Raw genomic sequence first — 27786 nt, forward strand, 5'->3', positions numbered from 1 at the left:
AGACGCAGCTGGTTAGGGCCAGTTTTCCATCACCATTTTAATAAGGTTTTTTCCTCAGCCCCACTGTTTTCAATTTAAGTTTACTACTGCTAGGTTGGGAAGATTTATGGCTTCTCACAGAATGCTCAGAATGAAACCAAACAGGTTCCTTCACAATCATAAATGAAACAGGAGTCCAAGGGCATGGGGGGGGGGGGGAGTCCAGCTGGATCTTTTCTCTTAATTTGGGCATTGGGGGTGGGTTTAAACTGTCTAAGTGACGAAAGCTATTCTGTCTCCCAGGCTGCAAGCTTATTTCCGGAGATATTATCTATAAAAGATCTCAAACGCAGACAACAACTAAATGGACTTGTCAGTCAGAAACTGCCCACGATAAAGCCACAAACTATTAGAGGTCACAACTATTGCCACCGCTATCCAACCAGACCGATAGTAAAGGACTTCCATACATTATTTTGATTTATTTATTATTACGGTCAACAACCGGCAGAAATAAACCCAATAAACATTAAGATAACAGAGTTGAACTTACCTGTAACTGTTGTTCATCAACATCTTCTGTGCAGATGCACATTGGGACTGCGCCTGCATAGGCTGGCCGCGGACATTTTGTTTTCTAGCTACAAAGCTCCGAAATGTGGGTGGCCCGTCTCTTTTGGAGTCGCTGCATGCACAGGATTCCTACCAGATGCATCACACGCTCCGAAAGCAGTGCACCCTCTGTCCTCTATTCCCAGTCAACCGCTGTGAGCTCCCGACTTTACATTTATTATCATTATAATTACTGGCACAATAGACCAAGTGAGAGCTCATGGCGGGGCAGGAGGGAGGGAATATGTCTGCACAGAAGAGATAGGTGAACAACAGTTCAAGGTAAGCGCATCTCTGTTTCATCCTCTGTCTTCTTGTGCAGCCCCACATTGGGACTGCTAGCGAGCTAGTCGCCAGAGGAGGCAGGGTGAGTCTCTTGCTGGAACAGAGCCTGCAGAATAGCCTTGCCAACATTCACCTCTCTTCTCAATTGCAGATCCAGGGCGTAATGCGTTCTCTGTTGACCGTATCGCTGCCTTGCAGACGTCTAAAAGGGGCATTCATTGATGGAAGGTGGCCGACGATCCCTGTGCTCGCGTGGAATGTGCTTTAACATTAAGAGGACCCGGTTCCCCAACTATCTTGTAACAGGAACAGATAGCGGCTACCACCCCTCTGGATATGGATTAGAATGTCACAGCTTTTCCCTTTGGGGGGATCCAGCAGCAAATAAACAACATTTTTGCCAAATGAGGACTGTGAGATCGGATAAGTCCTCCAAGGTCAAAAATGACACTAATACTCAGTGCATCATAACAGAGATGGCTCAAAATCCTTTCTTTCAGATGGCTGTCTGAAGCAACCACATCAATTTCAGGGGCTTTTGCCATTTTCATTATCTGTTCCCTACAGAGGCAGAGGTCCTCACTGGGAGACGCCAGAGTTGGATTGCAGACTGTATCATCAGGAGATGGGTCTGATGCACTTTAGGAACTGCAGTGAGACACCACTAATGCTTCTTCCTCCAGTTCACGGTATGGTGATCTGAATGGAACCATCGCAGAATGGTCTTGAAGTGGGGTGATGCCCCTCTAATGTCTGAGGGTGCTGCTGAGCCCATCTATCAGACAGGATAGTGACATATGGTGGGCCTACCAGTTGCCAAGAAAGAGGAGGATCAGGTTCCAGTGGTAGAGGCTGTCCTGCAGGAATGCTAGGGGGATTACCATCTGCCTTGGAAAAGGACCTCGTAAACAAGTCTATGGGTGTGATGAGATGGGCTTTTTGGCCTGCCATAGCCACTCCCACTCCCAGACGTGTGCCAATACACACACATATCTGCCCCCAGCAGCCTTCCTGTCCTTACCTCATTGAAGGACAGGGCTAGGAACGGAATTCCTTGTGTATTTCCAGCCACCTGAATAGCCAGGGTGCACCATGAATGCACAGGAGCTGTGTGAATGCTCCTCTGGTGTGTGCATGGCCCGTGCCTGTCTTGACAGTCGGGTGCATGCCATCTGACTGATGCGGTGCACCTCAAGCGGCACTAGCTTTTTCAAAGCTGGGAGACTGCTGTGGTAACTTCCTAGTGTGGTCCCACCCTATGTGAGGTGATGCAGTACAAGGAAGAACCCAAATGACATCCTTGTCTGAACCCAGACCCTCAGACTGCTCCACATGCATTGGTCTGAGTGTGGCATCTGTTTTGTCTTTGTGTTTTGACTTCTTGTATATCTTTGCAGAAGGCCCCAAGCTTGGGCCTTTACTGAAGGTCCCGCAAGAGGAGAACACGACGGACCATATTCTGCCTCTGGGGTAACTGAAACAGCACTCTTTGGATGAGGCGGGACTGCCTAGCAGTCAGACCCACAGGAACTAAACTGACCACAGGGGTTCCAGAATGTAGTCTGGTAGTCAGAGCCAAAGCTGTCAGTGTTTGGTCATTGGAGCCCAAAGCTGTCAACACTGAGCTTGGAATTGTTTTCGATGGACCTGACGAAGACAAGATCTCCTCAGGATGTTAATTCTTTGTCACAGAACTCAGCAAGTGCTCTCAATAATCACTTCAAACCTATAGAAATTAAGGATAATAATACTATGCCATCTGTATAAAGTTGTGAGAGGATGTAATGTCAGTTTGGGAGAGTTGTAGATATCACCTTCAAGAGTTAATATAAAAAATTAAACGAAGTGGGAGCAAGAATACATCCTTGTTTGACACCTCTGGAGACACCTATGGTATTGGTCGTGTAACCACCTCTGTTACACACAACCCTTAGTCTAGTGTCTGTGTAAAGTCACTGAATCAATAGTTGAGAGCCAGCACGGTGTAGTAGTTAAGAGTGGTGGACTCTAATCTGGAGAACTGGGTTTGATTTCTCATTCATGAAGCTAGCTGGGCAACCCGGGATCAGTCATAGTTCTCTCAGAACTCAGCCCTACTTACATCACAGAGAGTTTGTTGTGGGGAGAAGAAGGCAAAGGTGGTTTTAAGCTACTCTGAGACTTCCTTGGGTAGTGAAGAGTGGGGTATAAAAACCAATTTCTTTTTCCAAAGGCCCTTTTTTGTATTTTTAATTGCATGTGTATGTGCACACACCTGGAAGTCCCCTCTGGCAACTGACTCCTACTGAGGGCCTGGGGGATATTCAGAGAGGTGGCAGAATAAAGCCTGCCTCTGCCTCCTGGCTCTAGTATTCCAAGGAGGCCTCCCATCCAAGTGCTTGCCAGTCAACTCTGCTTAGCTTCTGACGAGATCAGGCTTGCCTGGCCTATCCAGGTCAGGGCCTAACAACCATTTGTTACTGAATGTATTTTTTAGTTTTGTCCACAATCAATCTCTCGATACAGAGTCAAAGGCTGACTTAAAATCAATAAAGCACTGTATATAAAGCACCATTTCTGAAAGGCTGTATTTAACCTCATACATTATCTTAGTAGTCAGTATAAGGTTTAAACAATTTAATTACCTCAGCCCCAGAGATCAGGGGTGGAGGCTTAGAAATAGGAACTGGTCTAATCAGACGACAACTTTCCCTCAGGAATTTCCTAGTTCATGGATCAACGACTTAACCACTGTAAAGCCAGGTCAGCCGTCGTGTATGAGTAGAAGGCTCATATAATGGAGAGGGAATATACAGTTTTGACTCTTGATGCCTGCTACTGCCTTGTTTGCTGGACACCCCGCTTGGCCATTCGGGAGGACCAGACCATTACAGCTGGAAGTAGAAGTGATGCAAGTTCCAAGGGGTTTGTTCAAACTAAACTTCTTCTAAGGTCAACATTCTCAAAATACATTATTGTGGTAAAGACTTGTTTTGTTTTGAAAGTAATATGTCCTGACCCCATCAGACCTCTATGCTACTGAAATGTTGCAATTCACAGTCTCGGTGATGGGGCGGGGAGCAACAGACATTACTGTAGGACTTATTCATACATTCCCACGTATCTGCAGCTGGAGGAGGGTTGCCTTCTGGAGACATTCCACGCCTGGAAGAAGTGAACCTGAAGTGTAAACTGTACTTAGATGATAAAAGCCAGTTTGGTGTAGTGGTTAAGTGCACGGACTCTTATATCAGAGAACCAGGTTTGATTCCCCACTCCTCCACCTGCAGCTGCTGGAATGGCCTTGGATCAGCCATAGCTTTTGTAGGAGTTGTCCTTGAAAGGGCAGCTGCTGTAAGAGCTCTCTCAGCCCCAACAGGGTGTCTGTTTGGGGTGGGAAAGGTAAAGGAGATGACCGCTCTGAGATTCTGAGATTCAGAGTATAGGACGGGATATAAATCCAATACCTTCTTCTAAAAAATATAATATCTGGCAAACTGCATACGGGGGAGAAGAGAATAAATAGAACACATCTCTTTTTTAAATACTCATTAATGTGAACAAAATTCTGTTGAATGCTCCATATGATAAGGTGAGTTCACTAAAATTTGAGCAAAGGAATGCAGCATACAGTGGGAAAACCAAACTGTTACCCCAAAGACTAGAAGAACTCTTTTTGTTATAATTACTTTGAAGTAAGAAGGGCTAAAAGCTCAACTGGGCACTTAACTGGGGGGGTGGGGGGGAGATGGATTTTTAAATTAAAGGAAACCTCAAAGCTTTCTTCTTGAAAATTAGTTCTCCATTCTCTAGTTACAAACTTTGAAATATACACATTTCCCAGGAAGCAACATGAAATAACAGCTGTGAGAAGAAGATTCGAATGGGGGGGCATTCTTTTTTTGGCTGGCATTTCTCTCTGCTCATTTAACATGAAAAGGAGACTCCGAATGCTGTTTCCAGTGCTACTGAGTTCACAGAATCATAAGAGTTGGAAGGGATCTCCAGGGTCATCTAGTCCAACCCCCTGCACAATACAGGAAATTTACAAATACCGCCCCCTAAATTCACAGGATCCTCATTGCTGTCAGATGGCCATCCAGCCTCTGTTTAAAAAACCCCTCCATTCCTCTCCATCAGTGCCACTTCTCCAGCCTGATTTCTCCTCCTCACTGCTGCTTGGAAACACCCCTCCCCTCCCAAAACCTACAGCAGATCTGATCATAAATCTCCCCAGTCACAGTTTGTTTGGTGTAGAGCCAGTTTGGTGTAATGGTTAAGTGTGCGGACTCTTATCCGGGAGAACCGGGTTTGATTCCCCACTCCTCCACTTGCACCTGCTGGCATGGCCTTGGGTCAGCCATAGCTCTGGCAGAGGTTGTCCTTGAAAGGGCAGCTGCTGTGAGAGCCCTCTCCAGCCCCACCCACCTCACAAGGTGTCTGTTGTGCGGGAGGATGGTAAAGGAGATTGTGAGCCACTCTGAGACTCTTCGGAGTGGAGGGTGGGATATAAATCCAATATCTTCTTCTTCTTTGACCTTAAGGAACTAATAGATATGGAAGGAACACACATCCACCCAAGGTACAGTAGGGATGTGAGCCCATACTGTTACTGCCACTAAAACAGCTTTAAGGGGGGGGGGGAATCAAAGGTCAAAGTGGTAAAAATGTCATATCAACTTAAAAAAATTCAAAACACGCAATCCACCTGTGGCTGTTGCTAGATAGACCATATGTTATACTGTCTTGTATTATAGCTGTATGAGGATGTATTTACACTGGACCACTCCCAAAGTAATTCTGCAAACTATTCTGCAAGACGGGATGATTATGGGATCTCTAAAAGGAGCCCCGTGATACAAAGTGGTAAAGCTGCAGTACTGCAATCCGAGCCCTCTGCTCATGACCTGAGTTCGAACCTGGTGGAAGCTGGGTTCAGGTAGCTGGCTCCAGGTTGACTCAGCCTTCCATCCTTCCGAGGTCAGTAAAATGAGTACCCAGCTTGCTGGGGGGAAAGTGTAGATGACTGGGGAAAGCAATGGCAAACCACCCCCCCCCCCAAAAAAGTCTGCCATGAAAATGTCATGATGCGACGTCACCCCAGAGATGGAAATGACTGGTGCTTGCACAGGGGACTATCTTTTTAATGCATCATTTGCAGCACACCTCAATCACCTGGATTGTTTAGAGGAAGCCACAAGTGAGAAAGTGTTATGAAACCAACACATTTTGGTGTGTATATGCTTTCTAACATAACAGATAGCCCTGGAATCAAATGAAGAAATCCTCAAACCTTCCTGTTTGAAGCTCTGATTTAATAATTCTGTGATACTAGCAGATAAGCAATCCTTAAATAAATTATCTAAATTGTCCACTGGATGTCACTAGAATTCTAATTTCAGTGGTTCTCAAATTTGGGCCGTTACTTTTGAGCCTTCTTGTGAGTAACTGAGGGCCATTTTGGGGTGCCGTGACTTTCTTTTGACAACCAGCACTGGTTGGTGGAAATGGTAGAGCAGTTGAGATTTCCACTGTGTCATTGTGACACAAAGGGTTTTGTTTGTTGTAGGAACTTTGCACATTAGGCCATACCCCCCTGACGTAGCCAATCCAAGAGCTTACAGGGCTCTTCTTACAGGGCTTACTGTAAACTCCAGGAGGATTGGCTACATCAGGGGTGTGTGGCCTAATATGCAAAGGAGCTCGTGCTCCAAAAAAAAGGCCTGGTGACACAACAACTTCTATATACTTTGATGTGTGTTAAAAGTTTTTAAAACAGGTAGACTTAGGCAGACTAAGTTCTAGTAGCTAGGATTATAACCTGATGTTTTATTAGTTGGAAAAAACCTCTCATCCATGACTGGTAAAAACTGTAGCTCTGCTTCTTCTGCTGGATGAAGGCTCCACGTTTACTGTGTGGTCCTACACAGAGTTATGCTGTTCTAAATCCAATGGAATCAATGTGTTCAGAAGGGTCTGCAGAGGATTGCTTTCTTGGGGTTCTTTTGAGGACACACAAGGGAGGAGCATCGCCTTCATTCCAATAAGCTTCCAGAGGCATTTGTATGGCCACTGCTGCGAACAAGATGGATTTCTGCTCTGTTGTTGCTCTTAGCACTCAGAAAAATTGAGACTCTAACCGAATGCAGGATACTGGATGCAAATCAGAACTAAACAACCCAAGAAAAACAGCAACTTAGATCTGCCAGTTTCCAAGAGAGTGTGGGTGTGGCTTTGACAAAATGCACAATGGATCACTCAACATGACATTGAGTAACTGTCTACGTATCGTGCATAATGAATGCAAAGAGAGCAGGACTTGTTAAGACACAGATCTTAAATGGCAGGATGGATATGAACATATGAAGCTGCCTTATACTGAATCAGTCCATCAAAGTCAGTATTGCCCTCTCAGACTGGCAGCGGCTTTCCAGGGTCTCAAGCTGAGGTTTTTCACGCCTATTTGCCTGGACCCGTTTTAGTTGGAGATGCTGGGGATTGAACCTGGGACCTTCTACTTACCAAGCAGATGCTCTACCACTAAGCCAGCGTCCCTCTCCTATAGCATGGGAGATGATGGTCCTTCAGATATCTTCGCCCCAAGCTGATTAGGGCCTTAAGGGTAACAATCAGCACTTTGAATTGTGCCCAGGAACAGAAGGATAACCAGGGCAGATCTTTCCATTTTGACTGTAGTTTGAGTTCATGAGCTTAGTTACATTTTTCTATTTTTGTGAAATCCACAAATTGAACCCATTACCTCCATCGGTTTTAAAATTCGACCTATTAAATCCATTCTTTCACTCTGTTTTGAAACAAAACACTTCTACTCACCCACGGGTACAGTTTTGATGACACAGCTGGCACACTGAATTTTTATCGGGGTACTTCCAGATTAAGATATCGTTTTCACCCAGAATGCCATTAGGGCAAGTTCTAACACAGTTAGGTCCATCCATGAAGTGAGCACACTTGGTGCAGTTGGTGGGACCCTGTATAAAAAGCAAGGTGTTATTCGCACTGCTAACAAAAACGTCTTTCGTACATGTAAGCCAAAAGCAAAACTACACCAATATTTATCCAGTTACATTTTTAAAAAGTTGTGTTTCATTTACAGAAATACAAAATCAAATACGATATTCGTTCTTAAGTCTCAAGCACAGACTGTCATCTCCCGAGGGGAAGTGCCACAGCCAAGGGATGGGGCATATGCTTGGCATGCAGAAGGTCTCAGGTTCAATCCCCAGCATCTCCAATTAAAAGATCTGGTAGTAGGTGATGTGAAAGACCTCTGCTTGTGACCCTGGAAAGCCATGGCCAGGCTGAAGTCAATGGAACCATACAGTGGGATATATGCCAGTTCCCCCCCCTCCCGAACAACAGGCAACACAATTGTTGTAGGTGCACTTTTCTTTGTGTGTTTTTGTTTCACTTGAAAGTATATTTGACCATTTAATATATTTTTGCATTACTGTCATATGGATTCTTACTCTATTACAGGGGTGGCCAAGGGTAGCTCTCCAGATGTTTTTTTGCCTACAACTCCCATCAACCCCAGCCATTGGCCATGTTGGTTGGGGCTGATGGGAGTCGCAGGCAAAAAACATCTGGAGAGCTACCCTTGGCCACCCCTGCTCTATGATATTATTAAGTTTCAGATATATGTGCACCAGGTATTCCCAGAGTTCACATTATTTATTCTATTTCTATATGTTGCTTTAAAAAGGTAAAGGTGGTCCCCTGTGCAAGCACCAGTCATTTCCAACTCTGGGGTGATGTCGGATCATGACATTTTCACATCAGACTTTTTTGTTATGGGGTGGGGTTTGCTATTGCCTTCTCCGGTCATCTACACTTTCCCCCCAGCAAGCTGGGTACTCATTTTACCGACCTTGGAAGGATGGAAGGCTGAGTAAACCTTGAGCCGGCTACCTGAACCCAGCTTATGCCAGGATCAAACTTAGGTCATGAGCAGAGAGCTTGGACTGCAGTACTGCAAGCTTTACCACTCTGCGCCACAGGGCACTCTGTATACTGCTCTCCCAATCCAGAAGTGAGAGGAAATTGTTTGCTTTTTAAGTCATATACTGCTTTAAAGACTTAAAAAACAAACAATTACCTCACACTGCTGGATTGGGAGAGAGTGGTCAAGTTACTGTCGTTAACCATTGTCCATTAGTCCACCATTGGTCCAGTTTCCCCCAGGAACACAATTCTGTGCACCTTGGAAAGTCCACTCAAATTGCACAATCAAGCTAACATTGGAGTTAAGATTCACTGGAGATTTCCATGGGTGGAAGGGCAAGATCTCCTGGTCTTCCCCTTATCCCGCTGCCACTTCCCAAATCCCCTTAAATGCTGCTTGCTCTGTGACAGGAACAGAGAAGTCTGCAAGCAGGAGTAGAGAATGGTAAAAAACAATACCCAAGCTATTATACTGCCTCATGCCTTCCTTCCCAGTGTTTTGAGCCAAATGTCTTCCCATCCAGACTGGATGTGGATGTAAATGCGTGTGGGGGAAGAAGAGAACATGCTCGTGAAAACTATGAGTTGCTTGCAGTTAAACACATATATTAGCAACTGCTAACAGATCGAAAGACAAGCAGTTTGACAACTCCTGTTAGAAGGAGTGTCTCTAGGGCTTTTTTTGTAGCAGGAACTCCTTTGCATATTAGGCCACTCCCCTCTGATGGAACCAATCCTCCAGGAGCTTACAGTAGGCCCTGTACTAAGAGCCCTGTAAGCTCTTGGAGGATTGGCTAAATCAGGGGTGTGTGGCCTAATATGCAAAGGAGTTCCTGCTACAAAAAAAGCCCGGCTGTGTCTCTGTTTTTGCAGCAGCAGATGAATGGACACAGGGAATCTGATCCTTGATTCAAATTTTCCAACAACATGAGGGCTGCTTCCACACCAGGACTGCCTCCTGCAGTGGTCAGGTTGATAAAGACAATGCTGTGCGTAATTGCAAAGTCGGAGTTTCTAGATAGCAAAGGGCTACCAGTTTTCTCTCCACTGTTAGCTGTGATTTCCCTTTCACACCTGGACTGATTCCTCGTTAGCAATCGCTACACCGCTGGGCTTCTGCTTTCCTCGGGTCAAGCGATCGATTCCCCACTCGTCGTTGCGTAGCCGCATTTTGACTCACGGCTCCCTCCAATTTCCTTCGCAGCTTCTGAATATCCAGAAAACCAGAGCAGGAAGCTGCTAGGGAAACTGGAGGGAGCCACAGATCAAAATGTGCTCATAAGAATATAAGAGGAGCCATGTTGGATCAGGCCAATGGCCCATCCAGTTCAACACTCTGTGTCACACAGTGGCAAAAAACCCCCGTGCCATCAGGAGGTCCACCAGTGGGGCAGGTTGAACTGTGGAAGTACTCTTGTCTGTGTTTAAACCCCCCCTACCTCTGCAGGGCCAGCCCTGCCACTAGACAAACTAGGCAATTGCCTAGGGCGCCAGTCTTCTTGGGGCGCCGAATTGGGTGCCCCCATGTGACTTGGTGATGTTATTAGTGGGGGGGGGGGGACCAGAAGTTAGCCTTGCCTGGGGTGCCAGACAGTCTATGGCCAGCCCTGCATCTCCGCCAACATGACTAACACTGCATAGGAATAATGCAATACCTTTAATTTTTTTTTAAGTATTTTCAGAGGCACCTCTGGACACTGCCTCTCCTCTGCTTAAAAGGCAGGTGATCCTCTTCTGTGACGCTAACTCCTGCAAGGGACCGGCCCCTTGCGAACAATCACAAATGCTCTTTGCCAAAGTCCTGCAGTTAGACTCTTTCCCCCTTTAGACCCAAGAAATTGTTTGTGCTGAAAGCATCCTGCCCAGGAAACATGGGATTTTTACAGGCATGAAACAGCAGCCTGTTTGGGTGGAAGGAATAGGCTCTTAATGGTCTTGTGCACAGACGGAGGATGACATAATGTGGAAACATGAAAAAGGTACCAGTAGAGCAGGTGAAGCGTGGGAAACCCTTGGTGTGAAAGCAGCCCAGGTAGTTCTCCCCAGACCTGCTCTATATCTTCAGAAGAACAATCAGGAGGCCTGGATATTTCCATTAAATGCATAGAAGAGACTTGAGTGGCGAAAGTGGCCGCTATTGCTTGTGATCCCTGCTCTCATGGCAAGCCCTTTTCATTTTAGAACTCAGCGGTAGAGTCACCTGCAATCAACCCTCCCGTTCAGCATTTGCTGTCTTGTACACACCTGAATAAATATGGATGCTTGGGAATGGATAGAATTCTTTATTTTAGCACGCAGTTGTACGTAAGATTGCAAGATCACGCATGAACTTACCGGTCCTGTGCAAGCCGGCTCAGTTGAATTTTCCACTAAGCATTCTGGATGGCACAGAACACACTTGGAATGGTTCATAAACTCTCGCGGCTCCCTGAAATGGGAAGGAAAGGGAAATCTTAAGCGGTAACGTAAGGAGAAGATACAGGCGATTGTAAGGCACTCTGAGCCTCTGATTCAGGGAGAAGGGCGGGGTATAAATCTGCAGTTCTTCTTCTTCAATTCTAACTGACTAATGCATCATTGTTATCTGATTGTAACATATCGCACAACAAACAGGGCATAGTAGAGCTATCTTGTAGCACTAGGGAAAAAAACAAATTTTGCGTCCGGATGCACCATTAAGACCAACGAAGTTTAATTCTGGGTATAAGCTTTCAAAGAAGTGTGCATGTGCATGAAAGCCCAGAATTAAACTTTGTTGGTCTTAAAGGGGCCAGTAGACTCAAACTTTGTTCCGTTACTTCAGATCAAATCAACATAGCTACCCACCGGAAACAAGAAAAAGAGTCACTGTAAGAGGATGGTGGAATGCTTTATTATCTCTAAAAGTTCATTTGTTGTTGTTCAGTCGCACAGTCGAGTCTGACTTTTTGTGACCCCATGGACAAAGTCACTCCAGGCCCTCCTGTCCTCCACCATCCTCCGAAGCCTGCTCAAATTTGTGTTTGTTACATCAGTAACGCTGTCCAGCCATCTCCTTCTTCTTTTGCCTTCTGTCTTTCCCAGCATCAGGGTCTTCTCCAGGGAGTGCTCCCTTCTCATTTGTTGGCCGAAGTATTTGAGCTTCAGCTTCAGCATCTGACCTTCCAGGGAACAGTCAGGGTTGATTTCCCTTAGTACTGACTGATTTGATCTTCTTGCAGCCCAAGGGACTCTCAAGAGTCTTCTCCAGCACCACAGCTCGAAAGCATCTATTCTTCTGTGCTCGGCCTTCCTTATGGTCCAGCTCTCACAGCCATACATTACTACTGGGAACACCATTACCCCAGCAATACTCTTGTCACACTGAAGTATGAAAGAGTCACATGACACCTGGAAGACTAAGACCGATTCCCCACTAGCCTTATGCTGCTCTCACGCTCCTCTTCTCCGCAGGGTTTCCATCAGATTTCACACTATCTGTCCCAGGGCTGCAACTAGCTTGGCCTTTTATTGCGCAGCAAACAGAAACTGGTTTTTAGAGGATCTTGTTTGCTGTGCGAAAGAGGCGGAGCGAGTTGCAGTTTCGGGGCAGCTTGCACGAAATCTGATGGAAGCTGCACTGAGGAGAGTGAGGTAAGGTTAGTGGGAAATCAGTTTAACACTGCAGCATAAACTCTCATGAGCCAGAGCCCAGTGAGAAATGCAGGCTACAAATGAAATGAATCAGTTCATCAGATGCACCACATGCCTCAGGGAGTCATGAGTCTCTTTAATATTTTGGCTGTGGCAGATTGACAGGGTCATAATAGGACCACCGACTCCATCCTCTTTCTCCTCTATGAGGGGGTGGGTGTGGAGCACCTTCTTTAAAAAAAAATTCCTGCATTACAGAAGTTAAACAGAAATGATCTGATAACTAGATTCAGGCCTTCTCGTGCACTGTGAATCCCTGAGGTAGGAAAACCGAAAACAGATGGCTTAGCTACCATCGTGTCAGGTAATTGCACCGCTACTTAAACTTTACATGCTCACAATATCATGTGAGAAGAGATCCAATATGCCATGTAGGTCAAAGCATCACCGAGAGGAAGTTCGCTTGCAAAAAGATAACATCTGCCGATAGCTAAGCCGCAGAAGGGAAAGTTAAGAAAAACACAGAACCAAGTTTGAGTCCAGTGGCACCTTGAAGACCAACAGTTTTGTTGGTCTTCAAGGTGCCTCTGGATTCAAACTTGGTTCAGTCGCTTCAGACCAACGCGGCTAGCCCTCCTAAATCTAAGAAAAGCATATGAAAGAGAGTCAACCACATACTTTTATTTTCTTTTTTTGCCATCACGTTGCAGCTGACCTATGGCAACCCCGTAGGGTTTTCAAGGCAAGAGACGTCCAGAGGTGGTTTGCCGTGGCCCGCCCCCTGCACTTCTCTCTGGTGCTCCCCCATCCATGTACTTACTAGGGCTGACCCTGCTTAGCCTCCAAAGTCCGATGAGATCAGGCTAATTTAGTCTATCCAGTTGAAGGCCTTATTGATACCGATTCTTTTTATTTCAGGGCTGCGATAATTACTTGAGATGGATCCCAAAGATCCACATTTATCTGTATCTCCACACACTCTTGGGGGGGGGGGGGGGGAGAGACGGTTTTGTGACTCCAAATCACATACAGCATTAAAAACATATTTTGGAGCTGTTTTTCAAAAGTAGTTTGATTTTTTTTTTAAAAAAAAATGTGACTGGGCATGCCTAGGTGTGCTTGAAACAGCAATTTGGATTCCAGCTATTTACACATAAGAGTGGATTTGGTTTTGTAACCCAGAGAGATGTTAGCATAAAATTTGGATCTCAGGAACTTCACAAAATGAAGGATACCTGTCAGCTTCCTCTCCTGGTGATAGGAGGAGAAGTGGCCCATCCAGGGTCGCAATCACACACACTAAATGATGCACTTTCAATCCAGTTGGAAAGTGCATTGAAAGTGGATTGGAAGTGCGTTGTTTAATGCGTGTGACTGCAGCCCTGATCAATCAAACCCTCCCCCCCCCCCCCACAATGCCCAGGTTCATGAGACAAAAGCCTTGTGGGTCAGAGGTTGCAGCGAGGAAAGGAATCAGTTGAGACTGTGCAGAAAAACTCAGAGCATCCAATCACCCCGTGAGTTTCACTACCTCAGGACTTCACTTTGGAAGCACTTCTGACTTGACTGAAGGGAACAAATAAAGGAGAAAGCCAACTCAACCCCAAATGTACTGAGATTGCTTCAAGGGTAGAGCTACAGCAGATAAAATTTGTATCAAAAGAAATATATTTATTCTATAGTGTATACAATAATACAATTAAAAAACATAGGGTCTGGATATCAGGCTACATTAAGAGTCATCAAGAAGAGACCTCCTGCAAGATTTAACAAAATATTCCTACAATTTCCGCCCCCCCCCCCTGATGATCTTAAGCAGGGGTGGAATTCTAGCAGGAGCTCCTTTGCATATTAGGCCACACACCCCTAGTGTAGTCAGTCCTCCAAGAGTTTACAAAAAAAAGCCTTGTAAGCTCTTGGAGGAGTGGCTACATCAGGGGGTGTGGCCTATTATGCAAAGGAGCTTCAGCTAGAATCCCACCCCTGATCTTAAGTATTGCCTTACTATAGCCTAGAGAATAATATAGCTTCTGCAAAACTGCTGTTGGTGAATGTGTATTTTGTGGTTACTGTGAACTGCCACTGTGCTCACTTGGACATTTTTCATTTTTTCACAAGAATGCCACAAACCAGACTATGTAACCCAATGCTCCTACCTCTTTCTTTACTCTCTCGCCATGTATATCTTGCTGAGGGTAGTTTCACTTCACCGCGTGGGATGAAGGGTAGGGACTCAAGCTCACAAATGCTTGTAAGCAGGGCTTTTTTTGTAGCAGGAGCTCCTTTGCATGTTAGGCCACACACCTCTGATGTAGCCAATCCTCCAAGAGCTTACAGGCCTCTTAGTACAGGGCCTACTGTGAGCTTCAGGAGGATTGGCTCCATCAGAAGGGTGTGGCCTAATATGTGAAGGAGTTCCAGCTACCAAAAAAGCCCTGCTTGTAAGTACAATAAATGTGTTTTCAGTTGCCACAGGAATCTTGTGTCCTTTTAACCGTGAAACCGCAAACCGCTTGGCAAAACAGAAAAGTCACCTGCCTAGGATGCAATTGCCATTGTACAGGTGCAGGCTGCTGTGTGCCCCTGCACAGTTTCTTTTGCATAGAGTGGAGAGAATTCTTACCCTTGCCGAATATTGCACTCTTGCACACACTCCCGTTCGCGAGAAAAGTGGCTACAGGAAAAGCACTGGAAAGGCCCTGGGCCCCAGCAGCCATCATCCGAGCAGAGGGGATGACAAAACTGTCTCGTAGCAGCTAAGAGAGAAAGAGAAACAGAAGCCCCAATGTCAGTACTTATTCCACACTTTAAAAAGAAGATCAAGCAACAGGAAGGTCTCTTAGGAGTTTAAGAAAACTCAGTAGCATCTAAGCTATATTGCGCTATACTTTAGGACACGTCAAAAGATAGAGCTTAGAAGTAACCAGAGAAAAGGATCCTGACTCAGATGTACAACGATGGTCAATTAAGTAAAACAAGCTTTCCTCTTACATCACTATATCTAAAACACACTCAGCTATCAACAGCATACACCCTTCCACACCCACTTTATCAACAGACCAAAACCCTTTCTGTTCTCTACAGTCTCACACAATCCCAAGCCCTCCTATAAAGTCTGCCTTGAGCATTTTTCAGTGCCAAGTTTGTGGAGGTCCGTGTGACCAGGCAGCTTTCTGTTCGGGCCTGCCCATGACACTTCTTGCTCTCATGTGGCCTGCGAGCAACAGAGATAAATGGGCACCTTCTGCTGCCACAGGTGATTGCGTCACCACATATTAGTTCTGCCGCTGTCCAGAAAACTTAACACCCACTGGAGGGTTACCTAGATGTTAGCCAATATCAACAGCCTCTTGGAACACCCACTGCCTTCTGGCTCAGACTTTCTTCTACATGAGAGGCTACGCGGTTATCTCAGGGCAGTAGGAGGCAAAGAATTATTTGTTACAGGGATGGGAGAAAGGCCCAGGAAAATACTTATAGACAAAAGTGGCAGCAGCAAGGCTTTTTTTGTAGCAGGAACTCCTTTGCCTATTAGGCCACACACCCCTGATGTAGCCAATCCTCTTGGAGCTTACAGTAGGCCCTGTATGAACAGCCCTGTAAGCTCTTGGAGGATTGGCTACATCAGGGGTGTGTGGCCTAATAGGCAAAGGCATTCCTGCTACAAAAAAAGACCTGGAAATGACAGAAAAAATACTCTCCATGTTACAAAACAATAGCAAAATATAATTACAATACTTCCCATTCACAACATAGTATTACAATGTAAATTTCAGTAACAAATTCAGTGACAAATACCATCCAAAGCACACAACTTCACTATTGTCCATAAGATGATATCAGGTTCTTTCCAAACAATACAGTCCGATGATGCAAAACCGGTCCATTCTCGTTTCAGATCCTTATGATCCTTCCTCTAAGACCGTCTTATTCATTTTGAATGCAGTAGTCTGATGGTGCCTTATTTCTTTACCATACGCCGTTTTCCAGGCTTTCTCTATTTCATTACTAGAACACTACTGTTCTTTCTCCATCTTTCAGCATTTCATTGCAATGAAATGAAATAAATTAGAGAAAGCTTGGAAAACAGCGTATAGTAAAGAAATAAGGCACCCTCAGACTACTGCATTCAAAATCAATAAGACGGTCCCAGACGAAGGATCATAAGGATCCGAAACAAGAATGGACCGGTTTTGCATCGTCGGACTGTATTGTTTGGAAAGAACCTGACATTATCTTATGGACAGTAATGAAGTTGTGTGCTTTGGATGGTATTTGTCACTGAATTTGTTACTGAAATTTACACTGTAATACTATGCTGTGAATGGAAAGTATTGTAATTATATTTTGATATTGTTTTGTTACACGGAGAGTATCTTTTCTGTCATTTCCTGATTGTTAACCTCCGGGGTCCCAGCATTGTTTGACGACAAAAAGAAGTCCTGGGCAGCAGAGAAGTTCCACTTATGTGCGCATGGGCATGCATGTGTGTGTGTGTGTCAGAGGCCACCACTTTAATACTTTGTGCAGGATTACACAGAGGTAAAATAATGAATGGAGAAGTAATCTTTGTAAACTGACGCACGCGTAAAGGGTAAAATGGACTGCAGAGAAAACGTGACCAAAAATGCATTTGCTGCTACTGCATGCAATAATAGAAAGTACTTTTTTTCTAAAATGCGCCAATTACTCCTGACTGAAATATTGATTGACTCACCGCACTCCGTTTCGTTTCCATTATTGACGAGAATTGCTTTTTGATTGTTTGTTCTGAAGAGCGCGGTCCAGTTCACGGCGTTAGCATAGCAGAGGTTCCTGTTTTTCAAAATCGCAACGTCCCCGTCGCTTACTTCCTTGAGAGCGTGCAAGCCCAGAGATTTTATGCCCACGCCAGTGACAGCAACTGCATATCGGCTGCTACAATGGAACAAAAAAACCCCAGAGAGGATGCTGACCAAGGGAAGGCAAGAAGGGTTGCAGCAGGGCTTAGTTCTCGTGGCCCTTTAACATATGAACATATGAAGCTGCCTTATACTGAATCAGACCCTCGGTCCATCAAAGTCAGTATTGTCTACTCAGACTGGCAGCGGCTCTCCAGGGTCTCAAGCTGAGTTTTTTCACGCCTACTTGCCTGGACCCTTTTTAGTTGGAGATGCCGGGGATTGAACCTGGGACCTTCTGCTTACCAAGCAGATGCTCTACCACTGAGCCATCATCCCTACCCACATGACCAGGGAAATTCTGATTAACGCTTTGGGGTCAGGAAGCAATTTTTCTCCAGGCCACTTTGGTCTGTAATATAAGGAACCTGGAGGGTTTTCTTCTGGCTTCTGGGCATGGAGCAGGGGTCACAGGGTATGTGTGTGAAGGGGACATATTTGTGAATTTCCTGCAATGTACAGGGGGTTGGACTAGATGACCCTGGAGATACCTTCCAACTCTATGGTTCTATGATTCTACAACAGGAACACAAGAGGTTATCAAATAATTGCAAGACACAATGCATGTTTGGAAAAGGCTGTACATGTTGTGCTGGACTGTATACACGGAAACGTGAACAATACCTACATGTGTGACCTTGAAGGCAGATGGTGGAGGTGGAGACTGTCTTAGCTCTGGCTTGCTGAGTGTAGGTAAATGCAGCTGGGGTGGAATTTTAGCAGGAGCTCCTTTGCATATTAGGCCACACCTCCCTGATGTAGCCAATCCTCCAAGACCTTACAAGGCTCTTTTTTGTAAGCTCTTGGAGGATTGGCTACATCAGGGGGTGTGGCCTAATATGCAAAGGAGCACCTGCTAGAATTCCACCCCTGAGTGCAGATATGTTTAATTTTAAAAAGTTATCCCTCGCTTCAAGCCACAGTTTTAAATCCTGGTCCAATTCTTAACCATCGTTTAATTATTCAGACGCCATTCCCCATCACAAACAAGCCCAACAAATTTATGTTTATGCCTTGCTTTTGGAAGAAGCCTCTTTCTTTCCTCCCTCCCTTTGTCTTTCTCCTCCTCTCAAAAAGACACAAACAAAAACCTGGAGTCCAGTGAACGGCCTAGGGTGCCGGATGCTGATATAGATAAACAGGTATTAACTGGATCCGCCCCTTCAATGGGAGTTAACAAACTGTACCCTGCCCCAAAGGAGAAAAGAGCGGCAGACAACGTCGGGCTGTGACCCAATTGCTGGTCACGAACCAACAACCGAAAACCAGTGCCTCTAGTCCTCCCAAACAAACCCAGCTGTATACACAGAGAGGGCTTTCTGGTATGCGGGCTTTACTTACTGTTGTTTTGTTCTGCCTCGGATAACCTCCAAGTTTTCAAACACACTCAAGTCAGTGGCATTTTCTGGCCATACCTGGATCAACAAAAATCCTAAAATGAGAAGAAAAAAGCTTTATATGTATAAAAATAGCATTAACAAGGGGTTTTTTTTAAAAAAAAGAAGAGCAAGCAAACCCCCCCTCCTTTTTTCTCTGCTTCTCTTTTAATGAGAACTTCAAAACCAACGTTGACATTTCAGGGATTACAGAGTTATTTTAACATGGCCTTGTAAACAGTTTATACCCAGGCCACTGAGATGGCTAAACATTGCAAAGGTTGGTGTCTTTCAGACCTGAACAGCTTGAGATGGTGCAGATGTTTTTGCCCCCTTGGGTCTTTCAGCAAGGCACAAAAGCCTCCCCAAATCTGAGGAGAGCCAGTTTAGTGTAATGGTTAAGTGTGAGGATTTGACTCCCCACTCCTCCACTTGCAACTGCTGGAAAGGCCTTGGGTCAGCCATAGCTCTCACAGCAATTGTCCTTGAAAGGGCAGCTCCTGTGAGAGCTCTCTCAGCCTCACCCACCTCACAGGGTGTTGTGGGGGCGGGGGGGAAGGTAAAGGAGATTGTGAGCCACTCTTGAGACTCTGAGATTCAGAGTATAGGACGGGATATAAATCCAATCTCTTCTTCTTCTTCCTGATGAAGCCCTTTACAAAACTACCAGCGATGGGGGTGGGAATGGAAAAAAAAGAGAGAAGAAGACTGCAGATTTATACCCTGCTCTTCAATCTGATAAGAGCCCCGTGGCGCAGAGTGTTAAAGCTGCAGTACTGCAGTCCTAAGCTCTGCTCATGACCTGAGTTCGATCCTCGGTGAAAGCTGAGTTTTCAGGTAGCCGGCTTGAGGTTGACTCAGCCTTCCATCCTTCCGAGGTTGGTAAAATGAGTACCCAGTTTGCTGGGGGGCAAGTGTAGATGACTGGGGAAGGCAATGGCAAACCACCCTGTAAAAAGTCTGCCGTGAAAACGTCACCCCAGAGTCAGAAATGACCGGTGCTTGCACAGGGGACCTTTCCTTCCCTTCTCTCTGAATCAGAGAGTCTCTCTCTCTCTTTTTAAAAAAAAATCTCTCGTTAATGCTATTTTTATGTATATAAAGAGGATAAAGCAGAGCAGAATTCCAGAACCACAATTATTCCTAACAATTATGCTCTGTTAGGGTGCCCAAGACTGATGTTCAGGCATTACATTCTGGGAACAGCTCTCAAATGACTTGTTTCTGAGCTGTTCCTTGCTCCCTGTTTATTCATTTGTTTGTTCTGTCCCCAAAGTGGGACGTATTCCTCCTTGCCAGGAAAAAAAGAGAGGAGCTAATTAGTCTGTACCACCTGATCTTCCTCTGAAAAGGACTAAAGTCAGGGAACTCCTGAACTCAAACATACACAGCATCCAACAACACGAGAGCCAGTCTGGTGTAGTTGTTGAGTGCATGGACTCTTATCTGGGAGAACCGGGTTTGATTCCTCACTCTTCCGCCTGCACCTGCTGGCATGGCCTTGGGTCAGCCCTTGCAGGAGTTGTCCTTGAAAGAGCAGCTGCTGTAAGAGCTCTCTCAGCTCCACCTACCTCACAGAGTGTCTGTTGTAGTTGGGGGGGGGGGGAGGTAGAGGAGATTGTGACTGCTCTGAGACTCTGAGATTCAGAGTATAGGGCAGGATATAAATCCAATAGCCTTCTTCTTGTTGTTGCTGCTTCCTCCCTGCTGTGAACAGGATGGTGCATTTTTGGAAGGGAAAAACTAAGTACATATGATGTCGCCTGATACCGAATCAGACCATTGGTCCATCATGGACAGTACTTACAGAGACTGGCAGTGGTTCTCCGGGGTCTCAGGCAGAGGTCTTTCTCATCACCTACTGCCTGGTCCTTTTAACTGGAGATGCCTGGGACTGAACCTGGGACCTTCTGCATGCCAAGCAGAGGCTCCACCACAGAGCCACAGCCCCTCCCCTGACTCCAACAGTCCCCCTCACGGTCCCAAACCCTTGGCTTTGGAGTCCTGCTTTTACTTGCCATGAACGATACTGTGCATGTGCGCAAGCTCGAGATCATGAAATGGGGGCAAATTTGGGGCAGCAGGAGAGAGACGGAGAGGCTGACCGGGTGGCCAAGCAGTTCCAAAACTTCAACGAGGAAACCACCTTTGTTGGCCTCGAGAAAGCAAGCGAAGCACAATGCAGAGCTGGTGAATTCGGAGGGTAAATGAGAATCGCCAGCTCCCTTCATGCTTCTTTGCCGTCACACACTGCGAAAAGCCATCATAGACACAGATCTCCACACACAGCATCTATTTCCCAAGAGCCTTGGCGTGTATCAAACATGCTGGTGCTCCAAACTGGAATGTCAGTCTGAGGAGCTCATGACCTGCGGCTCGGGACCCACATAAGAACATAAGAGAAGCCATGTTAGATCAGGCCAATGGCCCATTCAGTCCAACACTCTGTGTCACACGGTGGCAAAAAAAAATTATATATATATATATATATACACATATACACACTGTGGCTAATAGCCACTGATGGACCTCTGCTCCATATTTTTATCTAACCCCCTCTTGAAGGTGGCTATGCTTGTGGACGCCACCACCTCCTGTGGCAGTGAATTCCACATGTTAATCACCCTTTGGGTGAAGAAGTACTTCCTTTTATCTGTTTTAACCTGTCTGCTCAGCAATTTCATCGAATGCCCACGAGTTCTTGTTCTCTACTTTCTCCATCCCATGCATTATCTTATAAACCTCTATCATGTCACCCCGCAGTCGACGTTTCTCCAAGCTAAAGAGCCCCAAGCGTTTCAACCTTTCTTCATAGGGAAAGTGTTCCAGCCCTTTAATCATTCTAGTTGCCCTTTTCTGGACTTTTTCCAATGCTATAATATCCTTTTTGAGGTGCGGCGACCAAAACTGCACACAGTACTTCAAATGAGACCGCACCATCGATTTATACAGGGGCATTATGATACTGGCTGATTTGTTTTCAATTCCCTTCCTAATAATTCCCAGCATGGCGTTGGCCTTTTTTATTGCAAACGCACACTGTCTTGACATTTTCAGTGAGTTATCTACCACGACCCCAAGATCTCTCTCTTGGTCAGTCTCTGCCAGTTCACACCCCATCAACTTGTATTTGTAGCTGGGATTCTTGGCTCCAATGTGCATTACTTTGCATTTGGCCACATTGAACCGCATCTGCCATGTTGACGCCCACTCACCCAGCCTCAACAGATCCCTTTGGAGTTCCTCACAATCCTCTCTGGTTCTCACCACCCTGAACAATTTAGTGTCATCCGCAAACTTGGCCACTTCACTGCTCACTCCCAACTCTAAATCATTTATGAACAAGTTAAAGAGCATGGGACCCAGTACCGAGCCCTGTGGCACCCCACTGCTTACCGTCCTCCACTGCGAAAACTATATACTCACTCTCTGCTTCCTATTACTCAGCCAGTTTTTGATCCACAAGAGGACCTGTCCTTTTACTCCATGACTCTCAAGCTTTCTAAGGAGCCTTTGATGAGGAACTTTATCAAAAGCTTTCTGGAAGTCAAGGTAAACAACATCTATCGGGTCTCCTTTGTCCACATGTTTGTCCTATCGGGTGTCCTTTGCCCACATGTGGCTCTTTCACATAACTTCTGTGGTTCTCAAAGCACCCAGTGCCCCATCGGCTGGCTTGTTGAAGGCATTTCTCTCTTTAAATCATTTATCCAAGCTGAGCCAGCCAGTGGCCTGGAGAATGCAGTTAAAGTTGCTTCTTTCCACCTCTCCCTCCCCCACGTATTTGCTTTCTTTCTTTTTTTTCAATTTTTCCTCCCTCCTTCCCTCCCTTACGGCTCTCAAATATCTGACGTCCGTGTCTTGCAGCTCTCAAACATCTGACATTTATTCTATGTGGCTCTTACGTTAAGCAAGTTTGGCCACCCCGGATCCAGACCAACATTGTCAAACAGTTAATTTCCCTAAGACCTAAGCATTCTGGATCAGAGTAAAACACTCTAGAACGGGAGGGTCAAGCATGCAGGCTGGGGGCAAAATCAGGCTTGCTCAATTGCACAGCAGCTAGAGCAATCCTCTATTTTCTCAATTGGCTGAGGCTCCTACCTTGGGGAGGAAGGGGGAGGCAGAGCTTGCTTTGCCAGGCTCTCTCAATCATACAGCAGAGTTGCTGAGCCAAGCCTTCTATTGGCTGAGGCTCCTCCCACCTTCTGGTCCCCTGGGGAAGGAAGAAAAGAGCCACAGCTTCCTTTGCCCAGTTCCCTGGATCCCATGGGAGAGACACAAAGAAAGCACCTGTAAGACCAACGAGTGCTAAAGTTTTAAGCTTGTTTTAAGTTTTTTAAAAAAAATATTTAATTGTGTTTGTCTGTGTCCTTTACAAAGTGTATATTTTAATCTTAAATAGGTACACACAAGGCCCAGTTTGACATAGCCTGGCCCAACAAGGTCTCATTTATGTCAGATCTGCCCCTCATAACAAAATGAGTTTGACACCCCTGTTCTAGGAGATGCCTCCAGCTTTGGGGACTCTTTGGCTTTGCACTGCAAACATTTTTTTGCTAGAATTAAACTGCTACATGATGCTGACCTTGCAAAACCCAGCTTTTTTTTAGAACTTCACATGTCAAATGAGGTTCCTGGTTTTTCTCACCAGGTTTTATTTTCACCCTGAGGCAACCAAAGGTTCTCCAACTCCAGAAACCGATAGGTGGGAGAGTGAAAGGCAAGAAGGGGTTGTTAAAACAATGAGCTTGTTCCGTGAAATGCTGAAATCAACTTTTCAAATAATGTTGGAACAGAGTTCATTTAAAAATAAAAAATCAAATGCCCATAAGCCCCGAAGACACTTTCTGAGCCAGATAGCAACAGCAACCAAATTCTGAAGACAGGCCAAGGGCACAAACAACACTGCTTTTACTGTATTTGACTGCCTCTGTACTTATATAACTAGAAGCTATTTAGCAGCACCTGCAGAGACTTAAAATATCTTCTGATCACGGTGCCAATGTGAGAAAGCTCCAAGTGTAAACGTGTTTTGGTTTCAGTTTCTGCACCAGAACTGGCATCAGTGGTGTTAAGCTGCTCCTTCAGATCACATTTGCTCCCACTAACAGCCAATTAAAGAGCTGGGCATGCTGGGGCTGAACAGAGTTATGCAAGATTGACTCAAGTTCTATCAGGAATCAGGATACAAATGTCCATCTATTTCAAGTAGGATTCTTCCCAGATCGAGGCTGGGAAACTCCTGGAGATTTGGGGGTGGTGCCTGGGGAGCACAGGGACCTCAGTGGGGGTACTGTGCCAGAGTCCACCCTCCAAAGCTGCCATTTTCCCCAGGGGAATCGACCTCTGTAGTCTGGAGATAGTCCGAAATTCTGACGGATCCCCTGGAGGGTGGCGTCCCTATTTTCAACCACAGATCTAATAGCAACCAGCTTCCCACAACTTTTTCTATTCTGAATACTTCATTTCTTGGTAAGGTTTTGAAGAAGATGATGATGATATTGGATTTATATCCTGCCCTATACTCTGAATCTCAGAGCAGTCACAATCTCCTTTACCTCCCCCCCACAACAGACACCCTGTGAGGTAGGTGGGGCTGAGAGGGCTCTCACAGCAGCTGCCCTTTCAAGGACAAGTCCTGCGAGAGCTATGGCTGACCCAAGGCCATTCCAGAAGCTGCAAGTGGAGGAGTGGGGAATCAAACCCGGTTCTCCCAGATAAGAGTCTGTGCACTTAACCACTACACCAAACTGGCTCTCTGGCAATTTAAAGCAATTTGCTACTACTAACCTGTGATTTCTTTAACAGTTTTAAAGACATCCAACTTCTTTGGATCCAAAGGAAGGGTTTTTGTATATGTGTCACTAGAAAAAGAAACACAGAACAATGGGATTTGTGATTCTGACGGAATAGAAGAGCTGCCTCAAACATGTTTCTGCCCCATGAGAGGCACTTAGCAATGACTTACCCTAAAAATGTTACTAGCAGAAATGAGAGGTGGCCGTTGATTACGGTGCAGTTTACGAAATTGTCTATATTGGACGCGTTGACAGCTAAGATATCTTTGAGTTTACCCATTCCGAGCCCATTGCATACTGGTGAAAAGGAAACAACAAAGTGTTAGGGGTTAAGAATATTACTGTACATGAGACCCACGGTTCAGCAACTGGCTTTTTTAGAGAGCTGACCATCCACTGGAGGGGGGGGTGGGCAAAGCAATGCTGGATAATGGCGGACGTATGAACCTACAGCTCCGACCTTCTTCGTCCTTTTTGCCCTGGATAAACCAGCTATATTGAACCCAGAACAATTTAAAAACAATGGGAAGAACCACAACCAGTGGTTACAACCAGGGCTCTTTTTCTAGCAGGAGCTCCTCTGCATATTAGGCCACGCCCCCCTGATGTAGCCAATCCTCCAAGAGCTTAGAGGGCTCTTAGTACAGGGCCAACTGTAAGCTCCAGGAGGATTGGATTAGCTACATCAGGGATGTGTGGCCTAATATGCAGAGGAGGTTCTGCTAGAAAAAGAGCCCTGGTTACAACTGGTGACTACCTCAGAAGTGCTTCCATGGCAGGTTTCTGGGTGTCTGATTGCCCAGGCGCACCATGGAAACGCATTAACAGTGTGATCATTCCACTGTTTTTCTCAAACATCCCCCCCCCCACCCCAAACTCCACTCCGAAGTGCGCTTCAGTGCCCCCACAGAATGGGCAAGGAGTGCATGTGCACTTGTCCACTTCCTCGTGCTCACAGCGGGACTTAAAGAAACCCCAACCCCCTCCACCATGGATCTGTAATTGCCGCACGTTGCTGATATGAACAGCTGACAACAGGCCCACAGCACTGTGATGCTGGCTTAGCGGGCAGTGTCTGAACGATGCAAAGCATCCTAAACTCAAGTGGCTTTTTAACAACTGAGATACTGGTGTGGCAACCTGCTCATTTGCCCACAACCTATGAAAACACACCTAAATACTATTTTTTTTAATTTATTCAATCACCACAGCCAAATCCATTTGGAGTCTAATTACAGCATAATTTTAAAATAAACATTTAGTATAAAACTATAAAAATTTTGATTGTAAGTCTCTGTTGTTATAATACTGCACTAATTATGGATATATATTTAATAGTAAAAACGGTAAAGGGGGAGGACTTGTTTATTAGTTTATACTTCCAGTTTTTTACACAGAGTGGAGTTCACATTCCCTCCTACACAATAAGATTTCCAGACAGGGGGATAGTTGAATTTTTTCTCCCTGAACCCTATTTTTATAGGGCACAGCAAAACCATCCCTAAACTAAGGGCTAAAGTTTGGATTTTATTGAATAGTTGCAATGAAGATTAAGAATTTATATGTACATAACTATGTTGCTGTTTCAGACTATTTTAGATGATAATGGATCTTAAAATATGCACTTGGAATTGTAGAGGTTTAAATAACCCTGGTTAACTTAGGAGAGTTTCTAGTGCCATAAGGAAAAACCAAATTTTCTTTTCTTGCAAGAAACCCGCTATAAAATAGTGGTACATAAAGTATTGAAGTCTAATTGGTTCACTCATTCAAATCAAGCCCCTGGCACATCCAAAGACGGGGGCAGGTGGGTGGGGGTGGGTTGCGATTTTAATTTCAAAAAATGTAGCTTTTCAATATACTGCAACTAAGTCAGATAAAAAAGGCAGATATTTATGAATGGTGTGTTGGATGGCTCTCAGTTACACTGGCATCTACATACACCCCAAAGAAGACTAATTAAAACTTAGTGAACAAAATACCGCAACACTTGGATGGTTTTCGAAAATGAGAAATAATTATCGGCTGTATTATAGATCCTAAATTGGACAAAACTTATAAATCTTTTTAAGTGCTAAAAATTAAGTATAATGAATTTAAATTGGGTGAAATTTTAAATTATAATTATAGTGATGTGTGGAGAATGTTGAACTCAGGAACAAGAGAATACACATATTATTGGTTCATGATATATATTCAAGAAGAGCCTTTTTATTAATATCTAAAACTTTATTGACTAGAATACACACAGCAAATATAGGAAGTAGGACATAATTCGATCACTCTTGGGTGAGATTCACTTAACCAACACATTTGTTGATGGTAAAGGTTATCTCTGAATATATATCACTTTTGGCAAATGTCTACTGAATATCTACTGAAATTATTCTGACATTAATTCAAAATGTGGAGTCGCACAAAATTTAGTGTGGGACACCTTTAAAGCAGAAATTCGAGGTAAATTGATTTCTGCAGCTTCAGCCTATGAAAAAGAGAAAGCAAAGATAATTAATGACAAAACTTAAAATAGATGAACTAGGAAAAAGACACATGTCTTTTGGAGGGGAATATATTAAGGAAAAAGTTGGAACTACTGGAAATATCGAAAGTGCAACCCCCCCCCCCTTGTTATATGTGAAACAAAAATTTTGATGAAAAGTCCAAGATCTAGAAGATGGCTCTCCAGGAGGGTTCCCCCCCACACAAAAAAGCACCTAGATTGATATATAGTATTAACAACTCCAAAGAACCATCCAAATGAGGCTCTTGTAAAGCTGGAGGAAACTTCAAACTAGTCTTTATCAAAGTATTTTATCCCACTGACACTTTTGAGAATAAGCAAAGCATAACTGGCTGGGTGTGATTTATTATGGCTATTTAAGATTACATTCTAATGTCACAACAACCTCTCATGACATAAAGGTTTATCAGCGTCACACGTTAAGGACCAGTTGGTTGCTGTGCTTTCGTGCATCCCTCATTCCTCCCTAGAGTGTAGAACATGGATTCCTTGCAATGATGTGACTGCAGGCACTTTGAGAATTTCAAGAAACGGTAGTGGGTGCTACCAAAAAATGGCTGCCTTGGGAAATGGGACCAATCACACACAGTTGAGAGGTCTGAGGTTAAGCTTCCCATAATGGAGGCAGCTGTTTCTGAATAGGTGTATCCTGAAGGTACAAAAGTTGATGCCGAAAAGGTTTTCTGATGTACCTACTACTCCAGTGAGAGGAAGAA

General features: G+C 44.9%; 1 protein-coding gene across 1 annotated transcript in view; it reads right to left on the reverse strand.

The window, feature by feature from the left end:
- EGFR (epidermal growth factor receptor) overlaps positions 1-27786 on the reverse strand; it is a 232306-nt gene that overhangs the window by 45095 nt on the left and 159425 nt on the right. Inside the window, exons 9-15 of the mRNA XM_060247751.1 lie at positions 24720-24846; positions 24542-24615; positions 18714-18804; positions 17150-17349; positions 15056-15188; positions 11155-11248; positions 7690-7847 (exon numbers count right to left, since the gene is read on the reverse strand). Of these exons, the coding sequence (XP_060103734.1) occupies positions 7690-7847; positions 11155-11248; positions 15056-15188; positions 17150-17349; positions 18714-18804; positions 24542-24615; positions 24720-24846 (877 nt within the window). The remainder of the gene's footprint in view (positions 1-7689; positions 7848-11154; positions 11249-15055; positions 15189-17149; positions 17350-18713; positions 18805-24541; positions 24616-24719; positions 24847-27786) is intronic.

Source organism: Heteronotia binoei, chromosome 10, assembly GCF_032191835.1.
Source record: "Heteronotia binoei isolate CCM8104 ecotype False Entrance Well chromosome 10, APGP_CSIRO_Hbin_v1, whole genome shotgun sequence".
Classification (NCBI taxonomy): domain Eukaryota; kingdom Metazoa; phylum Chordata; class Lepidosauria; order Squamata; family Gekkonidae; genus Heteronotia; species Heteronotia binoei.